General features: G+C 62.2%; 1 protein-coding gene across 4 annotated transcripts; it reads left to right on the forward strand.

Annotated features, from left to right (window-relative positions):
• Positions 1-881: 881 nt before the first annotated feature.
• Positions 882-18,802, forward strand: TFCP2 (transcription factor CP2). Of its 4 annotated transcripts, none has more exons than XM_086630730.1 (15): positions 882-1,003; positions 5,787-5,938; positions 6,499-6,575; positions 7,006-7,111; positions 7,314-7,420; positions 7,886-8,038; positions 11,235-11,345; positions 12,092-12,180; positions 13,190-13,268; positions 13,718-13,811; positions 14,419-14,509; positions 15,812-15,918; positions 16,923-17,065; positions 17,905-17,956; positions 18,130-18,802. In XM_086630730.1, the coding sequence occupies exons 1-15, from the start codon at positions 882-884 to the stop codon at positions 18,207-18,209; spliced, it is 1,563 nt and encodes a 520-aa protein (XP_086486856.1). In that variant the 3' UTR covers positions 18,210-18,802. The 4 variants fall into 4 exon arrangements, with proteins under 4 accessions (XP_086486856.1, XP_086486857.1, XP_086486858.1 ...); XM_086630731.1 differs by having other exon boundaries at positions 18,092-18,167; XM_086630732.1 differs by having other exon boundaries at positions 13,190-13,238; positions 18,092-18,167.
• Positions 18,803-23,516: the final 4,714 nt, after the last annotated feature.

A 23,516-nucleotide genomic window follows, 5' to 3' on the forward strand; every position in this document is an offset into this window, starting at 1 on the left:
TTGGCTACGGCCCGCGGCGCGTCACACGCCGGCGCGCGGCTTCCATTGGCTGGGAGCGGCGGCGGGGCGGAGCCTCCTCGGCGCTGGCGGCGGGGGCGGGGGTGTCCGCGGCGCTGCCGCCTCCATCTTGCGGGGGCCGCGCTCGGGGCGCACGGCGGGGTCGGGGGGGCTGCAGCGGCGGCCGGGGGGTGCAGCCGCTCGGGACAGGCCGCTCTCGGGAAGGCGGCGTCTGGGGGGGCGGCCGCGGGCAGCCCCCGGGGGGGCGGGCGGGCGGCCTCTGAGGGGGGGTGTGGGGCCGCGGCGGGGGGCGGCGGGGCCGGGGGGGTCCCCGCGGGGGGCAGCCCCGTGGCGGAGGCTGTAGGAGTCTGAGGGGCTGTAGGGCGGGGAGGGGGGAGGTCCCCTGGGGGTGCAGCTCCGTGGGAGGGGTCGGTAGGGCGCGGGGTATCCCGGGGCGGGGTACCCGGTAAGCGGGGCCCCCGCGGGGGGGGGTCTGTGGGCCTCGAGGTGTTCGGGACTCCCTGCAGGGGGTCTTGGGGGTTCCCCGAGTCACCCACTCCAGGAGAGGGTCCCCCCCCCAGGAGGAGAGGGGCTCCGTGATCCCAGGCGGAGAGGGTCCCCCCCCAGGCGGAGAGGGTCCCCCCCCAGGCGGAGAGGGTCCCCCCCTAGGCGGAGAGGGTCCCCCCCAGAAGGAGGGGGTTCCCCCCCCAGGAGCAGAGGGTCCTCCCCAGGAGCAGAGGGGAGCGGGTTTACCTCCATCCCTGTCCCAGCAAGGCAACTGCTCCGTGGGGTGAGGCACCGGGACCTCCCCCCCCCCCTGCTGCTCTCCCCCCGGGGGACGCAGCCCCCGTGCCCGGGGCTGGCGCCGGTGCCCCCCGGTGAGGATGGCCTGGGCGCTCAAACTGCCGCTGGCGGACGAAGTGATCGAGTCCGGGCTGGTGCAGGACTTCGACGCCAGCCTGTCGGGCATCGGCCAGGAGCTGGGCGCTGGGGCCTACAGCATGAGGTAGGTGGGCGACTCCGGCGGCTCCGGCTGCTCCGGGCACCCCAAAGTGTCCATCTGGCACCTGCGGGACGGGTCGGGGGCTCGGGGTGGGCTGAGAAGCCTCAAAAGGCACCAAGAGGTGGGGGACCGGGGTGGTCGCCGGCACGTTCAGCGGCGTCACACGGCGGGATGGTTCCGGAGGGAGCCGGGAGCTCGGCTCCGGCATCGGCACTGGAACGTGGTGGTGGTCGCTTGGAGTCGGGATGGAGTCGTGGCTGCAAAGAGGCTGTCGGCTGCTCGGGGCGCTGGGGGCTCGGTGGGCGCCGTTTCGGAGAGGAGCGCAGCCCCCGCGCCGCTGCGGGTGCCGTCGGAATTATTATTTTTATCCATTTATTATATTTATCAGCTTTAGTAGGTGAGATGCAACTTCTGCTCGTTTTCCTCCCGGCATTCCTTCGGAAGCGAGGAGGGAGGGCGAGACGAATCCCTCCCTGCGGACCCGAGGCGGGAGCTGGGCACGCAACGGAGAAGGGTCTGGAGGTTGGGGCCGAGGTCGAGCCCCCCGGGAGGAGGACCGGGAGAGACGCAGCCCCGGGGAGCCGGGGGGAGAAGGTGGCTCGGTCTGGTTTTTCCTCCAAGGAGCCCCGAGGTGTCTCCGGCCGCTCCTCCCTGTGCAGGACGATCCCTCGGTGCATGACCGGGGCTTCCTGAGGGATGCGCAGTCGGAAACGGTCAATGGCAGAATGGAAAATGGCCCGTTTGGTGATGGCTGGCGGGAAAACAGGCCGGCAGGCAACTTCCAGCCCACTGCCCTTTTCCCGGGGAAGCGGAATCTTGTCCAGCCTCCATCTCTCCTTCCTCCCAGGGACGAGGAGAGCCGGCGCGTTCCCAAAGTTATCCCTGACCGCCGGTAGGATCTGTCACAGTTTTGGGATTTGTTGAATTGCAGCGCTGGGGGAAAATCCCCCAAACCCGGGGTGACCAGTCCCGGGGCGCGCGAGCTCGGAGTGAGCGCGTCCGGCGCCTGTCCCGGTGACAGCAGCACCGAGCGCCGCGAGCGGCAGCTTTTTGGAGGAGGGATTCCTCCTCCGTGTCCTTCGGTGGGAGAGAGGGAGCGAGTTTCCCACGGAACACGTGCAGGGGATGTGGCTTTGCTTTGTGGGGGGAGTTACGGAGCTTCGAAGCTTCTTTTCCTCCCCTTCTCCCTTCCTTTTGGATGTTTGTCCCGTCTGTGCCGCTCTTACTGGCGCGGAACGGGATTCGAGCCCCGCGGTGGCGGCGGTGCCGGCCCTCTGAAACCCGACGCGCTTTTTCCCAGACTTTTCCTGCCCGTAAATAGAGCGCGCCCCGTAGGTGAGCGTGCCGACCTTCCTGGCCTGACTCCTGACATTTCCTCCCGCGTCGTGGGAAGGGGGGGAAAGGTTTCAGCAGGCCCCTCGGGTTTCGAGCGGCGGTTTTTGGGGCTTTTCCGTGCTTTCCCCGCCGGGCTTCTCTGCTCTCATCCCTTCTCCCGATGGAGGAGGCCCGTCGCTACGGCGGGAGCGAGCGCCGGTAGGTGCCGGGTGGGAGAGGAGGGCTGTCGCTCGGGCCGGCAGCTTCTTCCCGTCTGAGTCGCGCCGTAGGGTTGTGCTTTGTGTTTGGGACCGAACCCGAATTCCTCACCTTACCGGTGTTCCCTGGAATTGGGTTTTCAGGAGAGCGGCGCTGGATTTGGAGGTGATAATCGGGCATTGGTCGAATACTTCCACTCGCAGAGTTTGTTGGTGATTATTTTTTTCCCTCTTTTCCACCACGTTCTTTCCCACCGCGGATCCAGAGACTTTAAGCGAAGAATCTTTCCCGAAAATGCATTAAATAGCGCGGCGAAATGTCCTTTGGTTTTAAAGGGAGGCGTTTCTCAGGCGTTGCAGGAACGTCTCCAGGTGCCTTTGGAGCACCAGCACCGGGTTTGTCCAAAGGAGACTGCCCACGGCGGCTCGGTTTGGCCACACTGGGCGTCGCGGGGACGTGGTGGGGGCTGCTGGCGGGGTGCTGGGACCTGAAGGGCTCCAGCTCTCTCCAAGCATCCAGTGAAACGGCTCCTCTGGGATCGGCAGCGACGGCGGGGTGGGAGACGAGCAGGAGGCAAAATAACCAAGTGCTTTCCGTGCCACCCTGACTCGCCGCGGTGTTTTGCCGCGGTTTGCCGGTGCCTGACATCACCCTCCCCCTGGAGATGCTGGGAAGACACCGAGCCCCGGAGCTGCCGAGCTTTTCCCGTGCTGTTTCCCAACTGTCTTGTCTCTCTAAATATTTCAGGAATACAAGGATGCGCCTTTTTTCCCCCTTTTGCAGCTCGTGTTAAAATGCAGCTTTCGGGTCGTGGTTACGTGGGGTCTCGGCAGTTTGGGATTTTCCAGCAGCTCCGGGCCGTGTGATGTGGATCCAGCGTTGCGTGAGAGCTCCTCGTGCTCGGGAGCAGCGAGCGGTGGCCGCGGGCTGGCTGTCTGTGCGGGGAGGTGGCACCTCTCACCTCTGTATGGAGACAGACTGGGAGAGCTGGAGGTGTCCAGCCTGGAGAAGAGAAGGCTCCGGGGAGACCTTCCAGCACCTCCCAGTACCTAAAGGGGCTACAGGAAAGCTGGAGAGGGGCTTTGGACAAGGGGATGGAGTGACAGGACATGGGGTGATGGCTTTGAACTGGAAGAGGGGAGATTTTGATGGGATCTAAGGAAGAAATTCTTCCCTCTGAGGGTGCTGAGGCACTGGCACAGGTTGCCCAGAGAAGCTGTGGCTGCCCCATCCCTGGCAGTGTTCCAGGCCAGGCTGGATGGGGCTTTGGGCAACCTGGTGTGGTGGAGGGTGTCCCTGCCCATGGCCGGGGGGTTGGCACTGGGTGATCCTGAAGGTCCCTTCCAACCCAAACCATTCCATGATTCCATGATTTCGTGTGGGGCAAAGCGGAACCCGGGGTGTCCCGAGGCCGCGGAGGTGGGACTGGAGCGTTGCGGTGTCAGAGCCCATGGGGAAAACACGCGCTCGAGTGTGCCGGAGCGCGTCCCGCGTTCCTCCAGGGGGATTTGTGCGGGGCGCAGCGTGTACATGGATTTTCCCGTCCGTCTGGGCGCAGCAGCTCGGCACTGGTCTTCCCCGTCCTCCTGCTTCCTTCCCGGGATCGGTAGCGCCCGACGGCAGCCTGCTGGGGCGGGAGGAACCGCCGTTCCTCTGCTAACGAGATGGAGCCGCGGGAAGTTCGTCCTCCGGGTCGTGCGATCTGCCTGCATACGCCTGCCGTGACGCCGACACCGCGGCGCCCGCAGCTCCGTGCGATACCCGATCACTCGGGATTTGGGCAGGGAAGGGCTCTGCTGCTCGGCTTTGGGATGGACGACGGACGTCACTCGCACAGGGTGGATGTTGAGTCTCTTGAGCCCGAAGGGTTAAAGCCCTGTTGGGGTGGGAGCTGGTATTCAGCCGGGTAAGTCCAGTTTTTCCTTGGGAAAGGTTTTTAATGTTCGACTAAAGGGAAAAAAAGCGGATTTAACTCCTTCCTTGTGCTGCCGTGAGCCCAAAGCCCGTAACGGGCCGGGGAGACGGGCTGACTCCTCATCAGGGCGTAGCGCTCCGCGACCGCCCTTCCGAGGGACCGGGATCGCTCCTGTCCCTGCGCGGCAGCGGTGGGATGTCACTGGTGGCCCCGGCAGCCGATCCACAGCTCCGTGATCTGCCCATGTGGATGGGTGGGAGAACATTCCCGTTTGTGCCCGTGTGGATGGGTGGGAGAACGTTCCAGTTTCTGCCCGTGTGGATGGGTGGGAGAACGTTCCCGTTTGTGCCCGTGTGGATGGGTGGGAGAACGTTCCCGTTTGTGCCCGTGTGGATGGGTGGGAGAACGTTCCCGTTTGTGCCCCTGTGGATGGGTGGGAGAACGTTCCCGTTTGTGCTCTACGGAGTAGTTGCTCTTGGCCATTGTTACGGCTCAGAACACCTGCTGAGCGTCGGCTTCCGAAACAATTCCTGTTAAATACGCGTCTGTACGCTCAGGGGTATCGCTGGTCCTGACATTATTCAGCAAGTTCTTGTTGCCACGTGGCCTTTTAAGTACGGAAAAGTCTGCGAGTTGGCAGGGGGATGGAGACAGCAAGCTTTTGGCACAGTTGCAACAACCTGGAAACTTCCTTCTCCCAGGAAAAGTGGCACAGGGGCTCGAAGGCTGTTGCTTTTCCCAGTGAGCTGGTCGTGGTGCCCAGCAGAAGGGATCTGGGCGCTTGGCGATGGGTTTGGGGGAAGCTGGGGGTCCACCTCTGCAGCTTCCTGCTGGAAGGGCTCTTTCCGTGCCGGAGCCCGCGGGGTTTGCTCCGCCGAGACGTCTCTGGGCGTTGCGCGGCAGGTTACGGCGGCAGGACGGAGGTTTTGGCGCTCTGCCCGCGCGTCCCCCCATCCTGTGTGCCCGAGGTCTCTGCCCCCGCCTCGGCTGACACCCCGCTGGGGGCTTTCGGAAGCGCAGAGCAGGCGATGGCCAAAAAATCGGCAGCTTTGGCCTGAGCAAGACTTCAGATTCCTGCCGAGCCTCTCCCGGAGGGGAACGAGCTCCCAGCCGCGCTGCTCGGAGCAGCGCCGGGACGGGGGGCTGTTCACCAGGGGGTGGGTGGGTGCCACGAGGATCGGGACGGGCGTTCGTCGGCGCGACGCGGGTGCCGCGGGCGTGTCTCTCGGCAGCAGCTTTGCGCCGATGCGGGAGCGGTGCGACTCCGTGCCGGAGGAGCCGGGACCCGTCGCCTCTCCATAGCCAGAGCTGAAACGAATCTGCCAAATCTCTTCGCAGCGACGTCCTCGCCCTGCCCATCTTCAAGCAGGAAGAGTCGAGTTTGCCTCCGGAAAACGAGAACAAAATCCTGCCTTTCCAGTATGTGCTGTGCGCCGCCACGTCCCCCGCCGTCAAGCTGCACGAGGAAACGCTCACCTATCTCAACCAAGGTGGGGGAAGCACCCTAAAAAATAAAATTCCACCTTTTAAAATTTCCCCTTGGGAATGGGAAACTCCTCGCTAGTAAACCCCGGATTGTTCCCGCTTGGAAGCGCCGCCTCCTTCGCCCTCTGCTCGCGGTGCTGGATCCCCTGGAGGATAAACCCAGATAAAATCCGCGCGGTGTGGGGTGGGTAAGTGGTATGGCTGTGCCGGGTGCTCCGCAGCGAGTGGGTTTGCCAGGCTGGAGCTGTACCCGCTGCTTTCAGGTAGAACTGGAAGATGAGGGCTGGTGAGCAAAGCCAGGTGAAGCTCGTGTAATCGATTCCTTCCCTCTTCCTGGGTTCAGAAGGGTAATTCCTGGAAAGCAGCGCTGCAGGAAGGGGGAGGATTATCTCTTCCTGGAGACGGGCGTTCCGGCTGTGGCTCGAACGGCTCGTGCTCCTGTGGCCTCCCGCGACAACGTGGCGAGGAGATCAAGGGGCACGTCTGGTGTGGCAGGACGAGATGTCAGAATGCCGGAGGAGAGGCGTTTTGCACCCGCGAGGTGCCCTTGTCGTCTTTCCCGCAGGACAGTCCTATGAAATCCGCATGCTGGATAACAGGAAAATCGGGGAGCTGCCGGAGATAAACGGGAAGCTGGTGAAGGTGAGCGGAGAGCGCGGCTACGTGTGGCCCGCCGCGGGGAGCAGCGCGCCAGGTCTGGTCCTGCGTTCCTGCAGCGGCCGCCGTGACGGCACGTGTGGGCTGTGGCTGGCGTGGCCGGGGGCTTCTCTTCCCTTTCCCCTTCTCCCCCCTCGTTGGTGGGTGGTGTCTGACCGGGCACCGGGGCCTGGGCCGGAGCCACCAGGCGATTGCCGGTCGCTTGGCGTGTGGGAAGGAGAAGCTGCTGCCTTCCTGCTGCTGTCCCGAGGCTCCGTCCGGGCTTTCCTTCCTTGCCTCGGATCTTCACGAGGCCTCCAGGCCCCTCTGCTCCCCGCTCTGCCCCGTGTCTCGCACTGGGGAACGCCACGGAACGTGGAGACTGCCAGGTTCCCCGGGGCAGCTCCGAGCACTGATGGGTTTTTCTCTCTTCTAGAGCATATTCCGGGTGGTGTTCCATGACCGGCGGCTGCAGTACACGGAGCATCAGCAGCTGGAGGGCTGGCGCTGGAACAGGCCTGGGGACAGGATCCTGGACATCGGTGAGTGCCCGTGGCACCGAGGAGCTGTGGGTGCCTGAGGTGCCTCCAGCCGAGCTCCCGGCCCTGCAACCTCTAAAGGTCTGTCGCGATTCTGCGCTTTGAGGGACACGGTTGGTTCTTCCGTACGTGAAGATTCCCTGGGAATCTCTTCCTTCCCTTCCAACTACAAACCGCAGCGCGTTCTCTGTGTGTGCCCCTACAGATATCCCGATGTCCATGGGCATCATCGACCCAAGAGCAATCCCGACACAGCTCAACACGGTGGAGTTTCTATGGGATCCTTCAAAGAGGACTTCTGTCTTCATCCAGGTAGAAGAGAAGGGGGGAAACTCCTGTTGCACGGGCCTGGGGGGAAAAGTAAAAGTTTTCCAAGAGGGAAAGAGTTACTTTTTTGGCTCAGAGCTCCGAAATAGCAGCCAGATGCTACAGTGGTAGAAAAATGTCAGATAAATTTACACCTGACCTCCTGCAGCTGCACTCTGTGCCCTGCTGCTCCGGGGCCTGCTGTCACATCCAGAGGTTGGAATAATGTGGCTCCCACCTCTGCCGTGGCATCCCCTTAACGCCGCGGGTACTCAGCGTGGTCCCATCCCAGCTCCGGGTTTTGCCCTTCCTCCTCGCCAGGCTGCCCTTCCTCCTCGCCAGGCTGCCCTTCCTCCTCGCCAGGCTGCCCTTTGTGCGGGCGCTGTCCCAGCTCCCAGGATGGGAGCAGGAGCCTGGTGGTCGGTGCAGCCCGGCGGAATGACCAAGGCCGGATGCTCTGCCTCCCCCCAGGTGCACTGCATCAGCACGGAGTTCACCATGCGGAAGCACGGCGGAGAGAAGGGGGTACCTTTCCGGGTCCAGATAGACACGTTTAAGGAGAACGAGAATGGAGAGTACACGGAGCACCTGCACTCTGCCAGCTGCCAGATCAAGGTCTTTAAGGTACCTCGGCCCGTTGGTGGCCATTCTGCACTGGGAAACAAACTGGGACTCGGTTGCAATTCACACGTGGCCCTGGTGGACATCGTGGGGGCAGGATGGTGGCCGAGCTTGGCTGTAAAAGGGCTTTTCTTCTGGTCTTGCATGTTCTCTCCCTGGTTCCTCTCTGTTGGTGGAGGCTGGATGCTATTGAGGCTACAAAACCAGTAAGCCAAGAACCACTTAGAAGGAACACATAGAATCATCATATTGTAGAATGGTTTGGGTTGGAAGGGATCTTCAAGATCACCCAGTACCAACCCCCCTGCCATGGGCAGGGACACCCTGCACCACACCAGGTTGCTCCAAGCCCCATCCAACCTGGCCTAGAACACTCCAGGGATGGGGCAGCCACAGCTTCTCTGGGCAACCTGTGCCAGTGCCTCACCACCCTCAGAGGGAAGAATTTCTTCCTTAGATCTCATGGAAATCTCCCCTCTTCCAGTTTAAAGCCATCGCCCCGTGTCCTGTCACTCCATGCCTGTGTCCAAAGGCCCTCTCCAGCTTTCCTGTAGCCCTTCAGGTACTGGGAGGTGCTGGAAGGTCTCCCCGGAGCCTTCTCTTCTCCAGGCTGAGCAGCCCCAACTCTCCCAGTCTGTCTCCATACAGAGGTGCTCCAGCCCTCGGATCATCTCTGTGGCCTCCTCTGGTCCCACTCCAGCAGCTCCATGTCCTTCTGACATGCTGAAGGCAGCACTGCAGGGGGGTCTCAGGAGAGCAGAGCAGAGGGGCAGAATCCCCCCCCTCGCCCTGCTGCCCACGCTGCTCTGGGTGCAGCCCAGGACACGGTTGGCTTTCTGGGCTGCCAGCACATGGTGCCGGCTCATGTCGAGCTTCTCACCCACCACCCCCAAGTCCTTCTCCTCAGGGCTGCTCTCCAGCCATTCTCCACCCAGCCTGTACTTGTGCTTGGGATGGCCCCGACCCACGCATGGGACCTTGCACTTGGCCTTGTTGAACTTCATGAGCTTCTCACAGACTGACCTCTCCAGCCTGTCCAAGGTCCCTCTGGATGGCATCCCTTCCCTCCAGCGTGTCCACCACACCACACAGTTGGTGTCATCAGCAAACTTGCTGAGGGTGCACTCGATCCACTGTCCATGTCGCTGACAAAGGTGTCAGACAGCACCAGCCCCGTTATCGACCCCTCACATGGGTTGTGTCACCTCTGGCTGAAACCTGCTTTTAGTCTTGAGGCTTGTCAGCTTGGGACGTCCTCCAAGGAGCTTTGGTGTCTGTCTGAACTCCTGCTTGTTACCTGCCTCTGGTGGTCCGTGTGCCTCTGGTGGTCCATGTGCCTCTGGCCTCTCCAGCAGCGTGGGCGCCTGGTCCCTGTTGCGAATCTTTTGTAGAAACCCAAAGCCACGACCTGACCGTGTCGGCCGCGGCAGTGCGGTGCGGTGCGGGTGGCTCAGAAGGGCCGTGCATCCATCAGCACCCAGGTACCATCCCCCAGGGTGGGGGCACGCCATTCCGTGCTGTTGGGGACTCTGAGGCTGCCTCCGTTACGCCGTTTTCCCCGTAACACCTTGAAAGTCTTGCCCATGGTTCCTCTTTCCTTCTTTCCTCCGGGACACTTGGCACGCGGAGGGGTCGGTCGCAACCAGGCTGGTCACAGACAGAGGACAGCGAGGTTGCCGGGCATCTGGCGCCGCCTTTCTGCTGAGCTTCAGCTCGTTGAGCCGGCGGATGCGGTGGGATTTGTGGTGTCTCTGATGCCCTTGAGCCAGAAAACCCGAAAGCGGTGGAGCTGCGGCGTCAGGACGTCCCTGCGGAGGGCGATCTCTGATGGTCTTGGCCTTCTCTCCCGCGCCAGTGTGAGACCTCTTCCCCATGGGGTGTCCTTTGTGGGTCAACGCTGATTCAGGCTCCTGCCCCCCTCTTTCCTTTCCCGCCTCTGCCCCTCAAAGCTGGAAATGTGTTGGTGCTTCCAGAACAGCTGCTGGGGGCCCCTTACCCACACTGGCCGATGTCCGGAGCGCGGATCCTGTCTAAGCACCAGGAGCAGCGTTGCTGGTTGTGGAAAGACAAGAGCAACCGCTCGATTTTCACGGCAGGAACCGGCCCGTCGCGCCGCGGCGAAGCGGCGCCTCCTCGCCCGGCCCGGAGCGTGGCGGCAGCTTGTTCGGATCTCGGCTTTGCTGTCCAGAGGGAAGGAAGTTTGGAGCTCGGGGGGGTGCGGAGGCCGTGCTGCCCGGCTGCGTGTGCCGTCCCAGACGCCCAGTTTTGGGCCCCTCACTTCAAGAAGGACGTTGAGGTGCTGGAGCGGGTTCGGAGAAGGGCAACGAAACTAGTGAGGGATTTGGAGAACTTGTCCCATAAGGAGCGGCTGAGGGAGCTGGAACTGGTCAGTCTGGAGAAGAGGAGGCTCAGGGGGGGACCTTCTCGCTCTCTACAATCACCTGAAAGGAAGTTGTAGGGAGATGGGGGTCGGTCTCTTCTCCCACGTTAGGAATGACAGGACGAGAGGGAATGGCCTCAAGTTGCACCAGGGAAAATTTAGGTTGAATATCAGGAAAAATTTCTTTCCAGAGAGGGCTGTGAAGTATTGGAACAGGCTGCCCAGGGAGGTGGTGAAGTCCCCATCCCTGGAGGTGTTTAAAAACCGTGTGGGTTTGGTGCTGAGGAACACGGTTGAGGGACCCTGACAATGCAGGGTGAATGGTTGGACTCGATGATCTTGAGGGGCTCTTCCAACCAGATGATTCTGTGACGTTTTCTAAGATGCAGCCAGAAACTGGCCCGTGTCCCCTCAGTGCCAACCTCTGCTGTCGGGAGAAGCTGCTTCTGAAAAACACGTCACCTCCTCGTTCAGATGTTCTGGGTCCCTTTTTAGGGGCATGGGTAGAGCGGTTGGGTTGGCACAGAAGCATTGGGTTGGAGTGTTGGGGCTGCAGGGGTGTTGGGTTGGCGCAGAAGCGTTGGGTTGGGGTGTTGGGGGTGCAGGGATGTTGGGCTGGCATAGAAGTGACACTGTCACCATAGTTAATTCTCCATGCAAATACTCCCAGCCCTTTTTTTTTTTCCCTCTGTAAAGTAGCAAGTCGGTGAGTAGAAGGACAAGTCACCTTTTCTGGTCCGTGCGTTTCCGGCACGGCTGCCTCACCGCGTGCCGCCGTGCCTCCGCGCTGCCGTTCTAACGGGAACGTCTCCTTTCCAGCCCAAGGGAGCTGATCGGAAGCAGAAGACGGACAGGGAAAAGATGGAGAAGCGAACACCTCACGAGAAAGAGAAATACCAGCCCTCCTACGAAACCACGATCCTCACAGAGGTGGGCTGCTCTCTCCTGCGGCGGCGTTTTAACGAGCCCTGGCTTCCCTGGGCACGGGTGGCACGGGGGTGGCCGTTCTGCCCTGAAACGTTGGCGAGTTGTTGATAGCTGCAAGACAAAAGCCAGATAAATTTTGGAGGCAGAGGAGATGTTTCTTCCTAGACCTAAAAAAGGGCTCCTGTGCCTGGAAACGTGGTGGTTTTTCCCAACCGTAACAAATCATCTAATAACAGGTTCCTACTTCTCGCAAGCTTTGTTTTGCCCGTGTGGCACCTGGGCACTGGGGCTGTGAGTGGGCAGAAAACCCCCCTTGTCTCCTCCCTGTGCGGGTGGAAGGGGTCGGTCTGTTAGAACGCGGTCCTCCGCGGGGTCGGTGCTCAGCAGCCCTGGGCTGGGAGCCCTCGTCCTGCCCCGGCTGAATTTGGGGACGCTCATCCGTGCCCGATTTCAGGCCGGATCCGCTGCGGGCACTGCGTGTGTCAGCCCGGGGCCGGAGCCATGGTTTAGATCCTGGGTCTTCCGGTGTTTGACCCTTGTCACCTCTGGGCTTTTGGGATGAAGAGTCGCTAAATCCGAGCGTGGTGACGGTCCGCAGTGGATCGGCACTGGCTCTGTTTAATGCCCTACGTTATTCCTGAATTCTCTTCCGTGGCAGTTGGCAAATAGCTGGTACCCCGTGCCAACCGGAGCCGGTGTGCGTGCGTGTTGGAAGCAATCCCGTGACTCTCCCGGCTTTTCCTTTCTAGTGTTCTCCCTGGCCGGAGGTGACGTACGTCAACAATGCGCCGTCCCCCGGCTTCAACAGCTCCCACAGCAGCTTTTCCATTGCCGAAGGGTAAGTCCGGAGAAGAGGCTGTTGGTTTCTGCCTCGTGCAGGAGATCACAGCATCCCAGAATGTCAGGGATGGGAAGGGACCTCAAAGGATCATCCAGTCCACTCCTCCTGCCGGAGCAGGACCACCTAGATCAGATCCCACCAGAACGCATCCAGGCAGGTTTGGAACATCTCCAGAGAAGGAGACTCCACAACCTCTCTGGGCAGCCTGTCCCAGTGCTCTGTTCCCCTTACTGGGAAGAAGTTCTTCCTCGTGTTTAAGCAGAACCTCCTGTGTTCCAGCTTAGATCCATTTCCCCTTGTCCCATCGTTGGATGCCACTGAGAAGAGCCTGGCTCCATCCTCATGGCAGTCACCCTTTCCATATTTATAAACATTAATGAGGTCCCCCCTCAGTCTCCTCTTCTCCAAGCTAGAGAGACCAGTACAGCCCAGTACAGCTCCCTCAGCCTTTCCTCATACAGGAGATGCTCCACTCCCTCCATCATCCTCGTGGCCCTACGCTGGACTCTCTCCAGCAGTTCCTTGCCCTTCTTGAACTGGGGGGCCCAGAACTGGACACAATATTCCAGATGTGGCCTCAGCAGGGCAGAGCAGGGGGGAGGAGAACCTCTCCCGACCCACTCACCGCACAGAGGGATGTGTCCGAGCTGGCCGTGACCGCGGGCCAAGGGAAGGGCCCGGATCCAAGCGTACGGTGGGGCGGAAGTGCAGGGAGAAATCGAGTCCAAGCCCCCGGAGCCGAGCGCCGTTACCTCTCCGGGCCCTTCCGCAGGGAGCCTTTTCCCGTGGCGGTAACGCTCCGACGCAAACCGTTGGGTCTTGCGAAGCGTCGCGCCGCAGCGGGGACGGCGTCGCCGCAGCCGCGTGGCCACCCCCGCGTTTGGGTGATGGTGGTTACGGGGGGTGGGGGTGCCCCGGTTGGGGGTGCCCGTGCCGGGATGCCGCGCCGGAAGGGGCAGCGCGGCGCTGACCTGTTCTGCTCTCTCTGGCTCTTGCCACCCCCCAGCAATGGTTCTCCAAACCATCAGCCGGAGCCGCCCCCCCCGATCGCCGACGTGAATCACGCCTCGGAGCTCATGCTCGTGGTAAGGGCGGCGCAAAGGTCGGGAAAACGGGATTTGGGGCGGGGGTGGCCGGGCTTTGCTGGGGAGGTGACTGCTCTGGTTCGACACCTTTGGGGCGTCACAACTTCTTTCTGCCTCCTCTTCGCAAAAAGGGGTGGCAGCACGGCGATGCGGAGCTGTGAGCAAGTGTGACCTTCACTTCATCCTCGCCGTGCGTTCCCCTTTGCCTCCTTCCTCTTCCTCTGTCCCTGCAAAGCCTTTTCACTCAAAACCTGTCCAGGCTGCAGCCTTTATCGCGCGCTCGGAGCCCGGCACGCTCGGAGCCCGGCACGCTCGGAGCCCGGCACGCTTGGGTCTCAGATTGAGAGTGTGGTTATAAACACGGACTGAGCAGATCCGTACTCGTTCCTCACCGGAAACGGCTTCCACGTCCCCTCTGAGGCCGTGCCCCTTCTTCTCCTGCCTTGCAGAACCTCTTGCCCACCAGCACGCCCCAGGAGGCCCAGCAGTGGCTGCACCAAAACCGCTTCTCCACTTTCTCTCGGATTTTCAGAAACTTCTCAGGTAGGTTCCGACAGCCCCTCCGGGTCTGCCCCTTCTCTGTGCCTCCTCTCGCTCCCGAGGCCGTCTGCGTGTTCCTCTTCCCAATATAAATCAATATAAATGTTTTATTTAAAAAAAAAAAAATCTCGTATTTTCTGTAAGACAATAAACTTGGCCTCCTGAAAGCTGCCTGCTTCGTTTCTCACCTCTCTCTCAACTGGGGGACCTGGGTGGTTTCTCTTCCAAGAGCTCGCAGCACGCTCCGACCTTAAAACGAGCGGAGAAATCGCTGATCCGGGGGAAAACACCGTGTGTAAAGAACCGCTTCCCGTTTATTTTCCTCCCCTTTCCTGGCGATACGGTCTCCATTATCCAGGGTCACCGCGGCGCTGGATAACCGGCTGTAAACGATAACGCGGGACACGCTCTTGCGAAACCAGTCTGGAAAAAAATCTGATGGAATTCCTTCTGGGGGAAGCAGGGGGAGGTCATCAGCAGTTTGGGAACGGGAGGAGGGGGAGCCAGCGCAGCTGCAGTGCCCAGAGCACCCCCACCCCACCGCAGCGTTCCGGACACTTTGGGCTGGATGGTGTGACTCTCTCTCCTCTGGATTTTTCCCAAACCGTAGGTGCCGACTTGCTGAAGCTCACCAGGGAAGACGTTATCCAGATCTGCGGCCCCGCGGATGGCATCAGGCTCTTCAACGCCTTGAAAGGACGGTACGTTGGTTGCTCGGAAGCCGGTAGGTGGGTTGGGTTTGGTTTCACCTGTCTGCTTGGCTCCTGCTGTTAGGGAGAAGAGTTTCATTAACCTTCCCTGACAGGCTGAAAGAGTTGGGGCTGTTCAGCCTGGAGAAGAGGAGGCTCCGGGGTGACCTTATAGCGGTCTTCCAGTACCTCAAGGGGGCCTACAGGAAAGATGGGGAGAGGCTGTTCAGGAGGGCCAGTTATGATAGGACAAGGGGTAATGGTTTTAAAATAGAGGGAGGTAGGTTCAGGTTGGATATTAGGAAAAAATTTTTTACTATGAGAGTGGTAGAACACTGGAACAGGTTGCCCAGAGAGGTGGTGGATGCTCCATCCCTGGAGACGTTCAAGGCCAGGTTGGACGAGGCCCTGAGCAACCTGATCTAGTTGGAGATATCCCTGTTCCTTGCAGGGGGGTTGGACTAGATGACCTTTGAAGGTCCCTTCCAGCCCGAACCATTCTATGATTCTATGATTCCCGAACCTCTTCCAGTCAAACTGGATAACTCAGCCAGTGGAGTAACCGCTCCAGAGGCAGCTCTGGGAAGAAAATCCATGGGAGAGAGAAGCATTAGAAATTATCTTACTGGTTGAGTGTCAGAGAACGCAGCCACGCGCCAGAAAGTTTGGCCGATACCATACGTGTTTTGTGCATCCTCTGAACCGCCTCTCCGTGGAATTGCCTTCCCGGAAAGGGAATGTTCCTTTGCACCTTGCCCTGAAGAAGGAGGGATGGGTGTTTGGACTGGGGGTGAACTGACCTCCTGTCTGAGCCGGGGCGTTTCAGAAGGCACAGGGTGGGCTGTGCTGGGGGTCTCTGATACGGGGCGGTGCGGGCGGGAAGCATTCCAGGGGGTCAACCTACGGCCTCCGACGGCTCCGGAGATCGCAGGGAAGCGTAGTCAGGCTGTGCTGGGGAGAAGGGCGCGAGGGACGGGAGATGCTGCCGGCTTTTGCGCCGCAGAGGAGACTCGGAACGAGGAGGGGTGTGCATGTTACCGGCAGAGCTGGGTCTGACCCGCGGCCGCTCCGTCCTCGGCAGCGGGCCGGCCATGTTCGCTGCTCGGTAGCCGGTTGGCATCATGTCCCTGTGCCAACTTTGTCCCCTCTCACAAAAACCTTTGCTGCATCAGCAAGCGGGGCACGGCCACGGCGGTTTTGCTTTGAGATGAGTTCCTCCATCTTCTCTTTTCCTTCTGAGGGGAGGGAAAGTGTCGGGAACCGGCTGTGTCCGCGAGCACATCCGACGGCACTGACTCGCCGCTCCGTCCGCAGGATGGTGCGGCCCAGACTGACCATCTACGTGTGTCAGGAGTCCCAGCAGCTGCGGGACCTCCAGCAGAAACACGAGGACGGGGAGACAGTCACCAGTACTTTTTTTGGTAAGCCCGGCCGGGGGCGCGTGGCCTCAAGTTGCTGCCGAGGGGGCGAGGGGGGAAAATAGCAGCTGGGGGGTTTCAGTAAACGTGGCGGGGTGGTGGGGGCTGTTCCAGGTGGTGGGGCTCAACACCAGCTGCCTCTGATGCCCGTGTCCCCACACCACCCGCCGTGGGTTTTGGGCTCCCAGAACGCACCGCTGGCCGAAACGCTGCTTTTGTAGCCACGACTGCACAACCGGAGCCCACTGAGCCTCCACGGCGGCTGGAGGAGAGTCTGGGGGCGCCGGAAGATCACGGCGAACCCTTCTTACTCGCCCCGGTCCTACCCAGCTGATTTTTCTCCTTGCCCACCAAACGGGCTGTCGGCATGTTGCCTGCTCCGAGCCGGCGAACGATCGCTCCGGTGAGAATCCAGCATTGCCCAGACAACAAGGAGTGACCTACATTTGTGGAGCAGCCAGGCACCCGTTTATCCATCCTCCCTGATCGGAGCAGCAAGTGCAAAAGCCACCAGCGTGTCCTTTCCTCGCCCTGCTCCAGTCCCGCTCCTCTCGCCTCCGCCCAGGACCTGCCTCGCGGGAGTGGGGGAACGGGGGGGCTCTGGGGAGGTGCTGGGGCAGCATTTCCATCCTGCTGTGGTTGAAAACCAGCAGGAATGGTGTACAGATGGTAGTCGAAATGGCATTTTTTTGGGGCGAGGAGTGCAAAAATGGAGAGCGTTGCAGGGTGTCGCTGGTGGAGCTGATGCTTCCGTCGCTCGGGGCACGCTACAGAGACACCGGAGACGCGCTGCAGTCACGTGTGGGTTTAGCAGCTTGGGAAGGGGAGAGCTGCCTGAGTCGGAGTGTTTAACCTGCCACGCACGCGCTCCCTCCCCGAGGGGGCTGGGATGTTCCCGTTCGCGGTGCTCTGCTAAGGATCCGCTCCCTGGGCCGGCGTTCCTGAAGTGTCTCTGCTCCCACAGCGTAGACATGGGGGCTGTGCTAAAATAGTTGTCCTCCTGGCAGTGTACCACGCCATTTACCTGGAGGAGCTGACGGCGGTGGAGCTGACGGAAAAGCTGGCGCAGCTCTTCAGCATCTCCTCCCAGCAGATCAGCCAGATCTACAAGCAGGGTCCGACGGGGATACACGTGCTCATCAGCGACGAGGTAACGGCCGCCGCCGCGCGCTCCGCGCGTTCGCTCCGCCGGGTTCCTGGGTGACTGTGCCCGCAGCTCTGCTGCGGAGGTCGCGCAGGACCCCGGGGAAGGGATCCCCCGGGAAGGGATCCCTTCTTCTGTGGCAAGAGAAGGTGAATTGAACTGGCCCAGCAAAGCCAGCTGGCCCTCGGGCACGTGCTGAGCGGAGCAGGTCCCAAAATACGCCGGGTGCTGTTCCGACGGAGTGGTAGGCTGGGGCTGGGAGGGGTTTTGAGAGGTTTTGGGAAGGGATCCCCAGGGAAGGGATCCCCCAGCAGGTCAGCAGGAAGGGCCTCGCTCAATTGCCTCTGGTTTCCAAAACTTCCAAAGTTCATCACTGAAGCCCACAGAGCCGAGGATGTTGGCTCCTGGGGACGCTCCTCTGCTGCTGGGGGCACCTCGCTTAAACCCGTGGGGTTTATCAGGTGGGAATCGCTCCCTGAGCTGGTCCGGGCTCCGTGCCCGCCCTCCTTCATGCATAGATTTCTTCTGCTATAAAAACAGGGAAGGGAATTGCTGTGAGAGGACCTGGCTCTCAGACCTGCATCCCAGAATCCCATGGTTTCTCGGCTCTCTGGTTCACACCTTTGGTTCTGGAGAGCTGGAGGAAGGAATTAATAGTCATGGCTGGTGCCTTTCCTGCCTCCCAGAGCACTGAGCTCCTGCCTGAGCAGCTGCTCGCCGTTTGGGCACTCAGTCCGTGCCCGTCGCCGGGCGGCACAACACGAAGCCTTCGCTCGGGGCTGGGAGCGCTCCCGCTGCGGTTCAATTCAGCCCCGGACTAAGCTGGTTCTCGTGGCTTCTTTCAGATGATACAGAACTTCCAAGACGAATCCTGTTTTGTTCTGGACACCATGAAAGGTGGGTGAAGGCCTGGGCTCCGTCTTCTGTTTTCCTTCCATACTTCTTGGTGGGGGGGGTTTGCTCTCGGATCCGCTCCAGCCGGCGGATTCCCTTGGCGGTGTGGGTGGCTCATGAGCTTTGCTTCTTTTGCAGCTGAAACCAATGATAGCTACCACATTATCTTAAAATAGGAGGGGACGGCACGAGGAGCGCCCGCGACCGTCTCGTCGCGCACGAAGACCCTTCGCTCCCAGCCCAAGGACACGAGTAGAGATCTGGAAACTCCTGGGGCACCCTCTGGAAAGACCCTGAGCTGTTGGTTACTCCACTGTCTTTCTTACAGGGGGCCTCCTTGCTCCGGCGGCATCCAAACGGCCGTCGATGACGGTAACGCGCTGCTTAATTGCCGGAGCCTGAGGCTGAAGTTACCAGGTCGTGCTCTCGTGTAGCCCTCGGTCAAAATTTGCCTATTGGGACCTAAAACTTGCCTGAGGGCTTTTTCTGTGGCAAGAGAAAGTGAATTGAACTGGCCCAGCAAAGCCAACAGGCCCTCGGGCACGTGCTGAGCGGAGCAGGTCCCAAAAAACGCCGGATGCCGTCCCGGCGGAGCGGTAGGCTGGGGCTGGGAGGGGTTTTAAGAGGTTTTGTTACGCTTTCCTTCCATATTGCAACGCATCTGTTAGACAAAGGTGGTGACTTTGGGGTTTTCTCCTCTCCGCCCACCCCGAGAGCGGTGTCGGCTGCGTGCGCGCAGGACCGGCTGCGGTGCCGTCCTCCCCTCGCGAGCGTCAGGTCGTCGGGAACTTTTTTATCTGGATTTAGTTTGGTGCGGATGTGTAAAGCTGGAGCAAAACGTGGAGTGAAGCCGAGCTGGATAAAGAAATAGTTAACTAGGTGTGTCTGTGGGATTCTTTTCCGCGTGTTTTAGGGAGAAAGACAGCCTTGGCTGGCTCTGCTGGAAGTTTTGAGCCATACCCGCCCCTGCAGCCCCCTGCCCAGCCTCCGTAGCCGCCCCGGCGCTGGCGTAGCCCCGCGAGTGCCGAGGAGGCGGCGGACGGCAGTTCCAAGGGTTATTGATGGCCACAAAAGTGCTTCTGTGCGGGTTTCCAGGAGAGCAGGGAAGGATCTGCCCTGTGGTGCCGGTGACGGATCCCGTTCCCCGTACGTAAGATCCCCCAGTAGAGGCTGGGATGCCCAGGGTGGTGCCTGCCTCGAACCATTGCTACCGGAGGATGTTTTGTGCCAAAAAATGGGGGGGGGGGGAAAACAGAAGGAAAAGCAGGGCGCTCATTTTTGAATAAGGCTGCGACGAGATCCAGCCCGAGGCGGGTGGTGTAGGTCCCGGCTCAGGCCAGGGAGGGCCCGTGGGGTGACTGGAGGCACTGGTGGATGCGACAATCGCGACGGCCACGTGGCCACAGGCTGCTCTTCCGCGTTCATAAGCCATGAAAGATTCTGTTCCCATCTTCCTCGGCCAGCTGAGATACCTGGCACAAGTTGGAGCTGGTTCAGTCCTGGCCAAACCTTCCCATCCCGCACTTGCACTGGCCGAGCTCCCGCAGCCGCTGCTTGGGGCTCCGTCCTGGTGCGAGGGGCACCGCGGCGTCACCGTCTCCCATCTCCATGGCACGTTACGGCGCGTGGTGTGCTCCTGCGCTGGCGCTGGAGCCAGGCTGTGGGTCAGCAGCTCCTGCAACAGTTGTTCAGGATGGCAGCAGCTCCCTCTTTTCCCAAAAATTGTCTCCCAGTTGCCAGAATTGCCTCCCAGTTGCCAGAATTGCCTCCCAGCTGTATCCAAGGTTGGCAGCCGGAGGATCTGGAGGTTAATCCTGGGAACAGTCGTAGCCGAGTGCTGGCAGCGGTATCCAGGATCCTCTCCCCCAGGGCTTGTTCGCCCAGCACCGCACGAACTCGGGGACCATCTGGCCAGAGGCTCTGGCTGGTAATTCCAGCAGGGAAGAGGAGGAGGGGCTCGCCGTCGGCCGCTGGCGTTTCGGATGGCGCCGGGGAAGACGCGTGGTTTAATCCCGTTTTTGGATTGGGCTGGGTGAGCTCTGTGTGCTGGTGGTGCTGGGTGTGCGTGGCCGATAATCCAGCGGGTGAGGATTAATCACGCCGGCGGAGTGATGCGTCGCGCGCGGCGGCTCCGGATGGAGAACGCAAGATCCCAGTCGGATCCTCCAGACCCGGTCACTGGCTGGGAACAAGGGGGGAGATGAAGGGGTCGGAGTGGGGGGGACGAGGAGGATTTTTAAGCCTAATTTGACCTGTTTATTAGTTAATAACTTGGCTAATCCATAATCCGTGGGGGAAGCGCCACGGCTGCTCGCTGAGCTCTCCTGGGGAGGAGTGCGGAGGCGAGGGGAGTGCAGAGGTCTCACGGAGAAGGGAAAAGCCCCATGGAGGAGACCCCCAAGGAGTCAATCCGTAATTTGGGGTGGGGGGGAAGCACCACGGCCGCTCGCTGAGCTCTCCTGGGGCGGAGGGGAGTGCGTGGGGTCTCATGGAGGAGACCCCCAAGGAGTCGGTCCGTCTCCCGGAGGCCCATGTCCCCGCTCGGGGCCCGGGGCAGGGGAGCACGGAGCGGGGGGGCTGCCGGGGGGCCCGATCCGGGGGGCTGAGCCCCAGCCGTGGCCCCCCCCGTGCCCCCGGCTGAGCCCCCCGCGTTCCCGGTGAGCCGCCCCAGGGTCTCGGCGGTGCGGCGGGTCCGTTATCGCTGCAAAAGGCGTTTCCAGCCCCGTCCAGTCCCCGTCTCGACCCCCCCGGGCCGCCTCCAGCCGCCCCCCCGCCGGCTTCGCACGGCGCCGCGGCCCGGACCCCCCCGGACTCCCCGGCGGTGTTGGGGTCCCCCCGCCCCCCCCCAGGCCCTGCGGCAGCCCCGGAGGGGGCGAAGCGCCCCGAGCTGGGGGGGGGATCGGGCCCGGTGCGGCCCCCCCTGGATCCACGGCCTCCCCCGCCCCCCCACCCACTTCCGCACTACATTTCCCGGCGTGCCCCGCGGCCGCGCCGCCGGCCTCGCTTTCCCAGCGTGCCCCGCGGCGCGGGCTGTGACGCGACGCGTGGGGGAGGCGTGCCGGTCACGTGACGCGCGGTATATAAGGGGCGGCGCAGCGGCGGCGGCCCCATTGTTGTCGGCGCGCGGCGGCGGGGCGGGTCCGCGCGGCCGCAGCCCCAGCCCGCGCCCGGCCCCCCCCACCCCCGGGAGCGCCCCCGCCCCGCCCCGCCCGTGGGGACCCGGTGAGTGGGGGGGGGGGGGGCGGCCTCTGCCTCCTCTGGCAGCCTATGGGGGGGGGGCGGGCTATAGGGGGGGGCTGTACGGCTGGAGAAGCCTGTAGGGGATGGGGGGCGCTTTTCGGGGGAGGGAACCTATAAAAGGATGCAGGGGCCTGCGGGGGGGGGCTGTAGAGGACGCAGGGGCCTGTAGGGGTGGGGGGGTCTGTAGGGTATGCAGAGACCTGTAGGGGATGGGGGGGCTGAACAGCTGGAGAAGCCTATATGGGATGGGGGGGGGCTTTTGGGGCGGGGGAGCCTATATGAAGGGGCCTATAGGGGATGTAGAGGCCTACAGGGGATGGGGGGGGCTGTGCAGCTGGGGGGACCTGTAGAGGATGCAGGGGCCTGTAGGGGTGGGGGGGTCTGTAGGGGATGGGGGCCCCTTTTCTGGTGGAGGAGCCTATAGGGGATGCAGAGACCTATAGGGGATGGGGCACCTACAGGGGATGGGGGGGCTATGCGGCTGGAGAAGCCTATAGGGGATGGGGGAGCTTCTCTTGTGGGGGAGCCTATAAAGGATGCAGGGGCCTATAGGGGATGTGGGGGCCTATAGGGGATGTGGAGGCCTATAGGGGATGGGGGGGCTATGCGACTGGAGAAGCCTATAGGGGATGGGGGGGCTTTTCTGGTGCGGGAACCTATAAAGGATGCAGGGCCCTATAGGGGATGGGGCTGTGCAGCTGGGGGGACCTGTCGAAGATGCAGGGGCCTGTAGGGGATGGGGGACGCTTTTCTGGCAGGGAAGCCTATAAAGGAAAGGCCTATAGGGGATGGGGGCCCCTTTTCCAGCTGGGGGGGCCTATAGGGCATGTGGGATGCCTGGAGGAGCGTGGGGGCCTTTTCCAGCTGGTGGGAGCTATAGAGGATGTGGGGGGGCCTTTATAGCCAGGGAGCCTATAGGGGATGGGGGGGCCTTTTTTGGCTCGGGGGGACCTGCAGTGGATGGAGGAGGTGTATAGGGGATGTGAGCCCCCCCCCGCCTCTTCCAGCTTGAGGGCCTATAGGGGATGTGGGGGGGCTTTTCCACCTCGGGGCCTATAGAGGATGAGGGGGGGAGCTATAGGGGATGCGAGTGGCCCTTATATTTGAGGGGGGGGCTATAGGGAATGGGGGGAGCCCTTATATTTGGGAGGGGGGCTACAGGGGCTGGGGGGAGCCCTTATATTTGGGGGGGGCTATAGGGGATGGGGGAGCCCTTATAATTGGGGGGGACTATAGGGGATGGGGGGGGCCCCTTACAGCTGGGGCTCTCCCCTCTCCTGTACTGGGTGGGGGGCTATGAGGGATGGGGGGGCTGAGGGTCCTATGGAGGACGGGGGGGGCTTCATCCTCTGGGGACCTATAGGGGATGGGGGGAGGGAGGCAGAGCTGGGTGGGGCCGTTATGGGGGTCCCCGAGAAGCCACGTAGCGATGGGACCCTGGGGGGTGGCGGGACGGAGCCGGTGACGATGGTGGGACACGCTGGGCGGGAGGAGGAACCATCATGGGGGTCCCGGGCTGGTGCCCCCGAAGGTGGGAGGGGGCGTCGTGCGGGGCTGTCGCCGGGCGAGGAGGGGGCCGGGACGTTCCCCGCTCCCAGCGAGCCGCGGTGGACCCTCCGCCAGACGGTTTCTCCGTGCCCGAGCCGGTGGGAGCCGCGGGAGCGGAGCCCCCCAGACTCCGGTGCGCCGCGGCAGCCGCCCGGAGGGCACCGGGGAGCCCGTCCTGGCAAAGGGGCCACGTCGGGGTTTTTTGGGACCGGCCTTTTCCGTAGCACCCCGGAGGCCGGGCAGCGGCCGGCCAAGAGCTGCCCCCACCGAGGCGGTTCGGGGTCCGGGTTGTCCGGCTGCGGTGCCGGTTGCGTAAGCACCGGCGCCGCGTGTGCCGTGGGAGCTGTAGCCCAGATTTGCTCGTTAGTGGCCACGGCGGAGAAGAGGAAACCGAATCTTCTGCCGCTCGGCGGAAAAAAGCCGAAGCCGGTCGCGTGCCCGAGTCCCGGTGGTGCCCGGACCGACCCAGGCTGGACTCGGGTCTCCGGTGTGCCGCCGGCAAATCCCTCTGCCTCCCGCTGCGGCGGCCGGTGGCCAAATCCTTTGGGAAAGCCACTGACGGCGGATTTGTGAACGAGCCCAACTGCCGAACTCTTCCCGGTGGCCGTCCCCGCCGCGGTGGGAATCGGCTCCTCCCGTTTCTGAGCCCGTCGGTAGGAGCTTCTGCCCTAATTCCCGCCCCGGGATAACGCCGGGGTTTGCGGAGCCGCGTGTGCCGTGCTGGGCGTCGAGCAGGCGGAGGTGCCGCCGGATCCGACCGTTTTTGCCGGCTCCT

The sequence above is a fragment of the Tauraco erythrolophus genome, unplaced genomic scaffold (genome assembly GCF_009769465.1).
Source record: "Tauraco erythrolophus isolate bTauEry1 unplaced genomic scaffold, bTauEry1.pri scaffold_48_arrow_ctg1, whole genome shotgun sequence".
NCBI lineage: Eukaryota > Metazoa > Chordata > Aves > Musophagiformes > Musophagidae > Tauraco > Tauraco erythrolophus.

Coding starts and splice junctions, on each gene's coding strand:
- TFCP2 (XM_086630730.1), top strand. CDS start 882: ATGGCCTGGGCGCTCAAACTGCCGCTGGCGGACGAAGTGATCGAGTCC. Junction 17,066..17,904: donor ACGTGCTCATCAGCGACGAG/GTAACGGCCGCC, acceptor GGCTTCTTTCAG/ATGATACAGAACTTCCAAGA. Junction 17,957..18,129: donor TGTTCTGGACACCATGAAAG/GTGGGTGAAGGC, acceptor ATCTTAAAATAG/GAGGGGACGGCACGAGGAGC.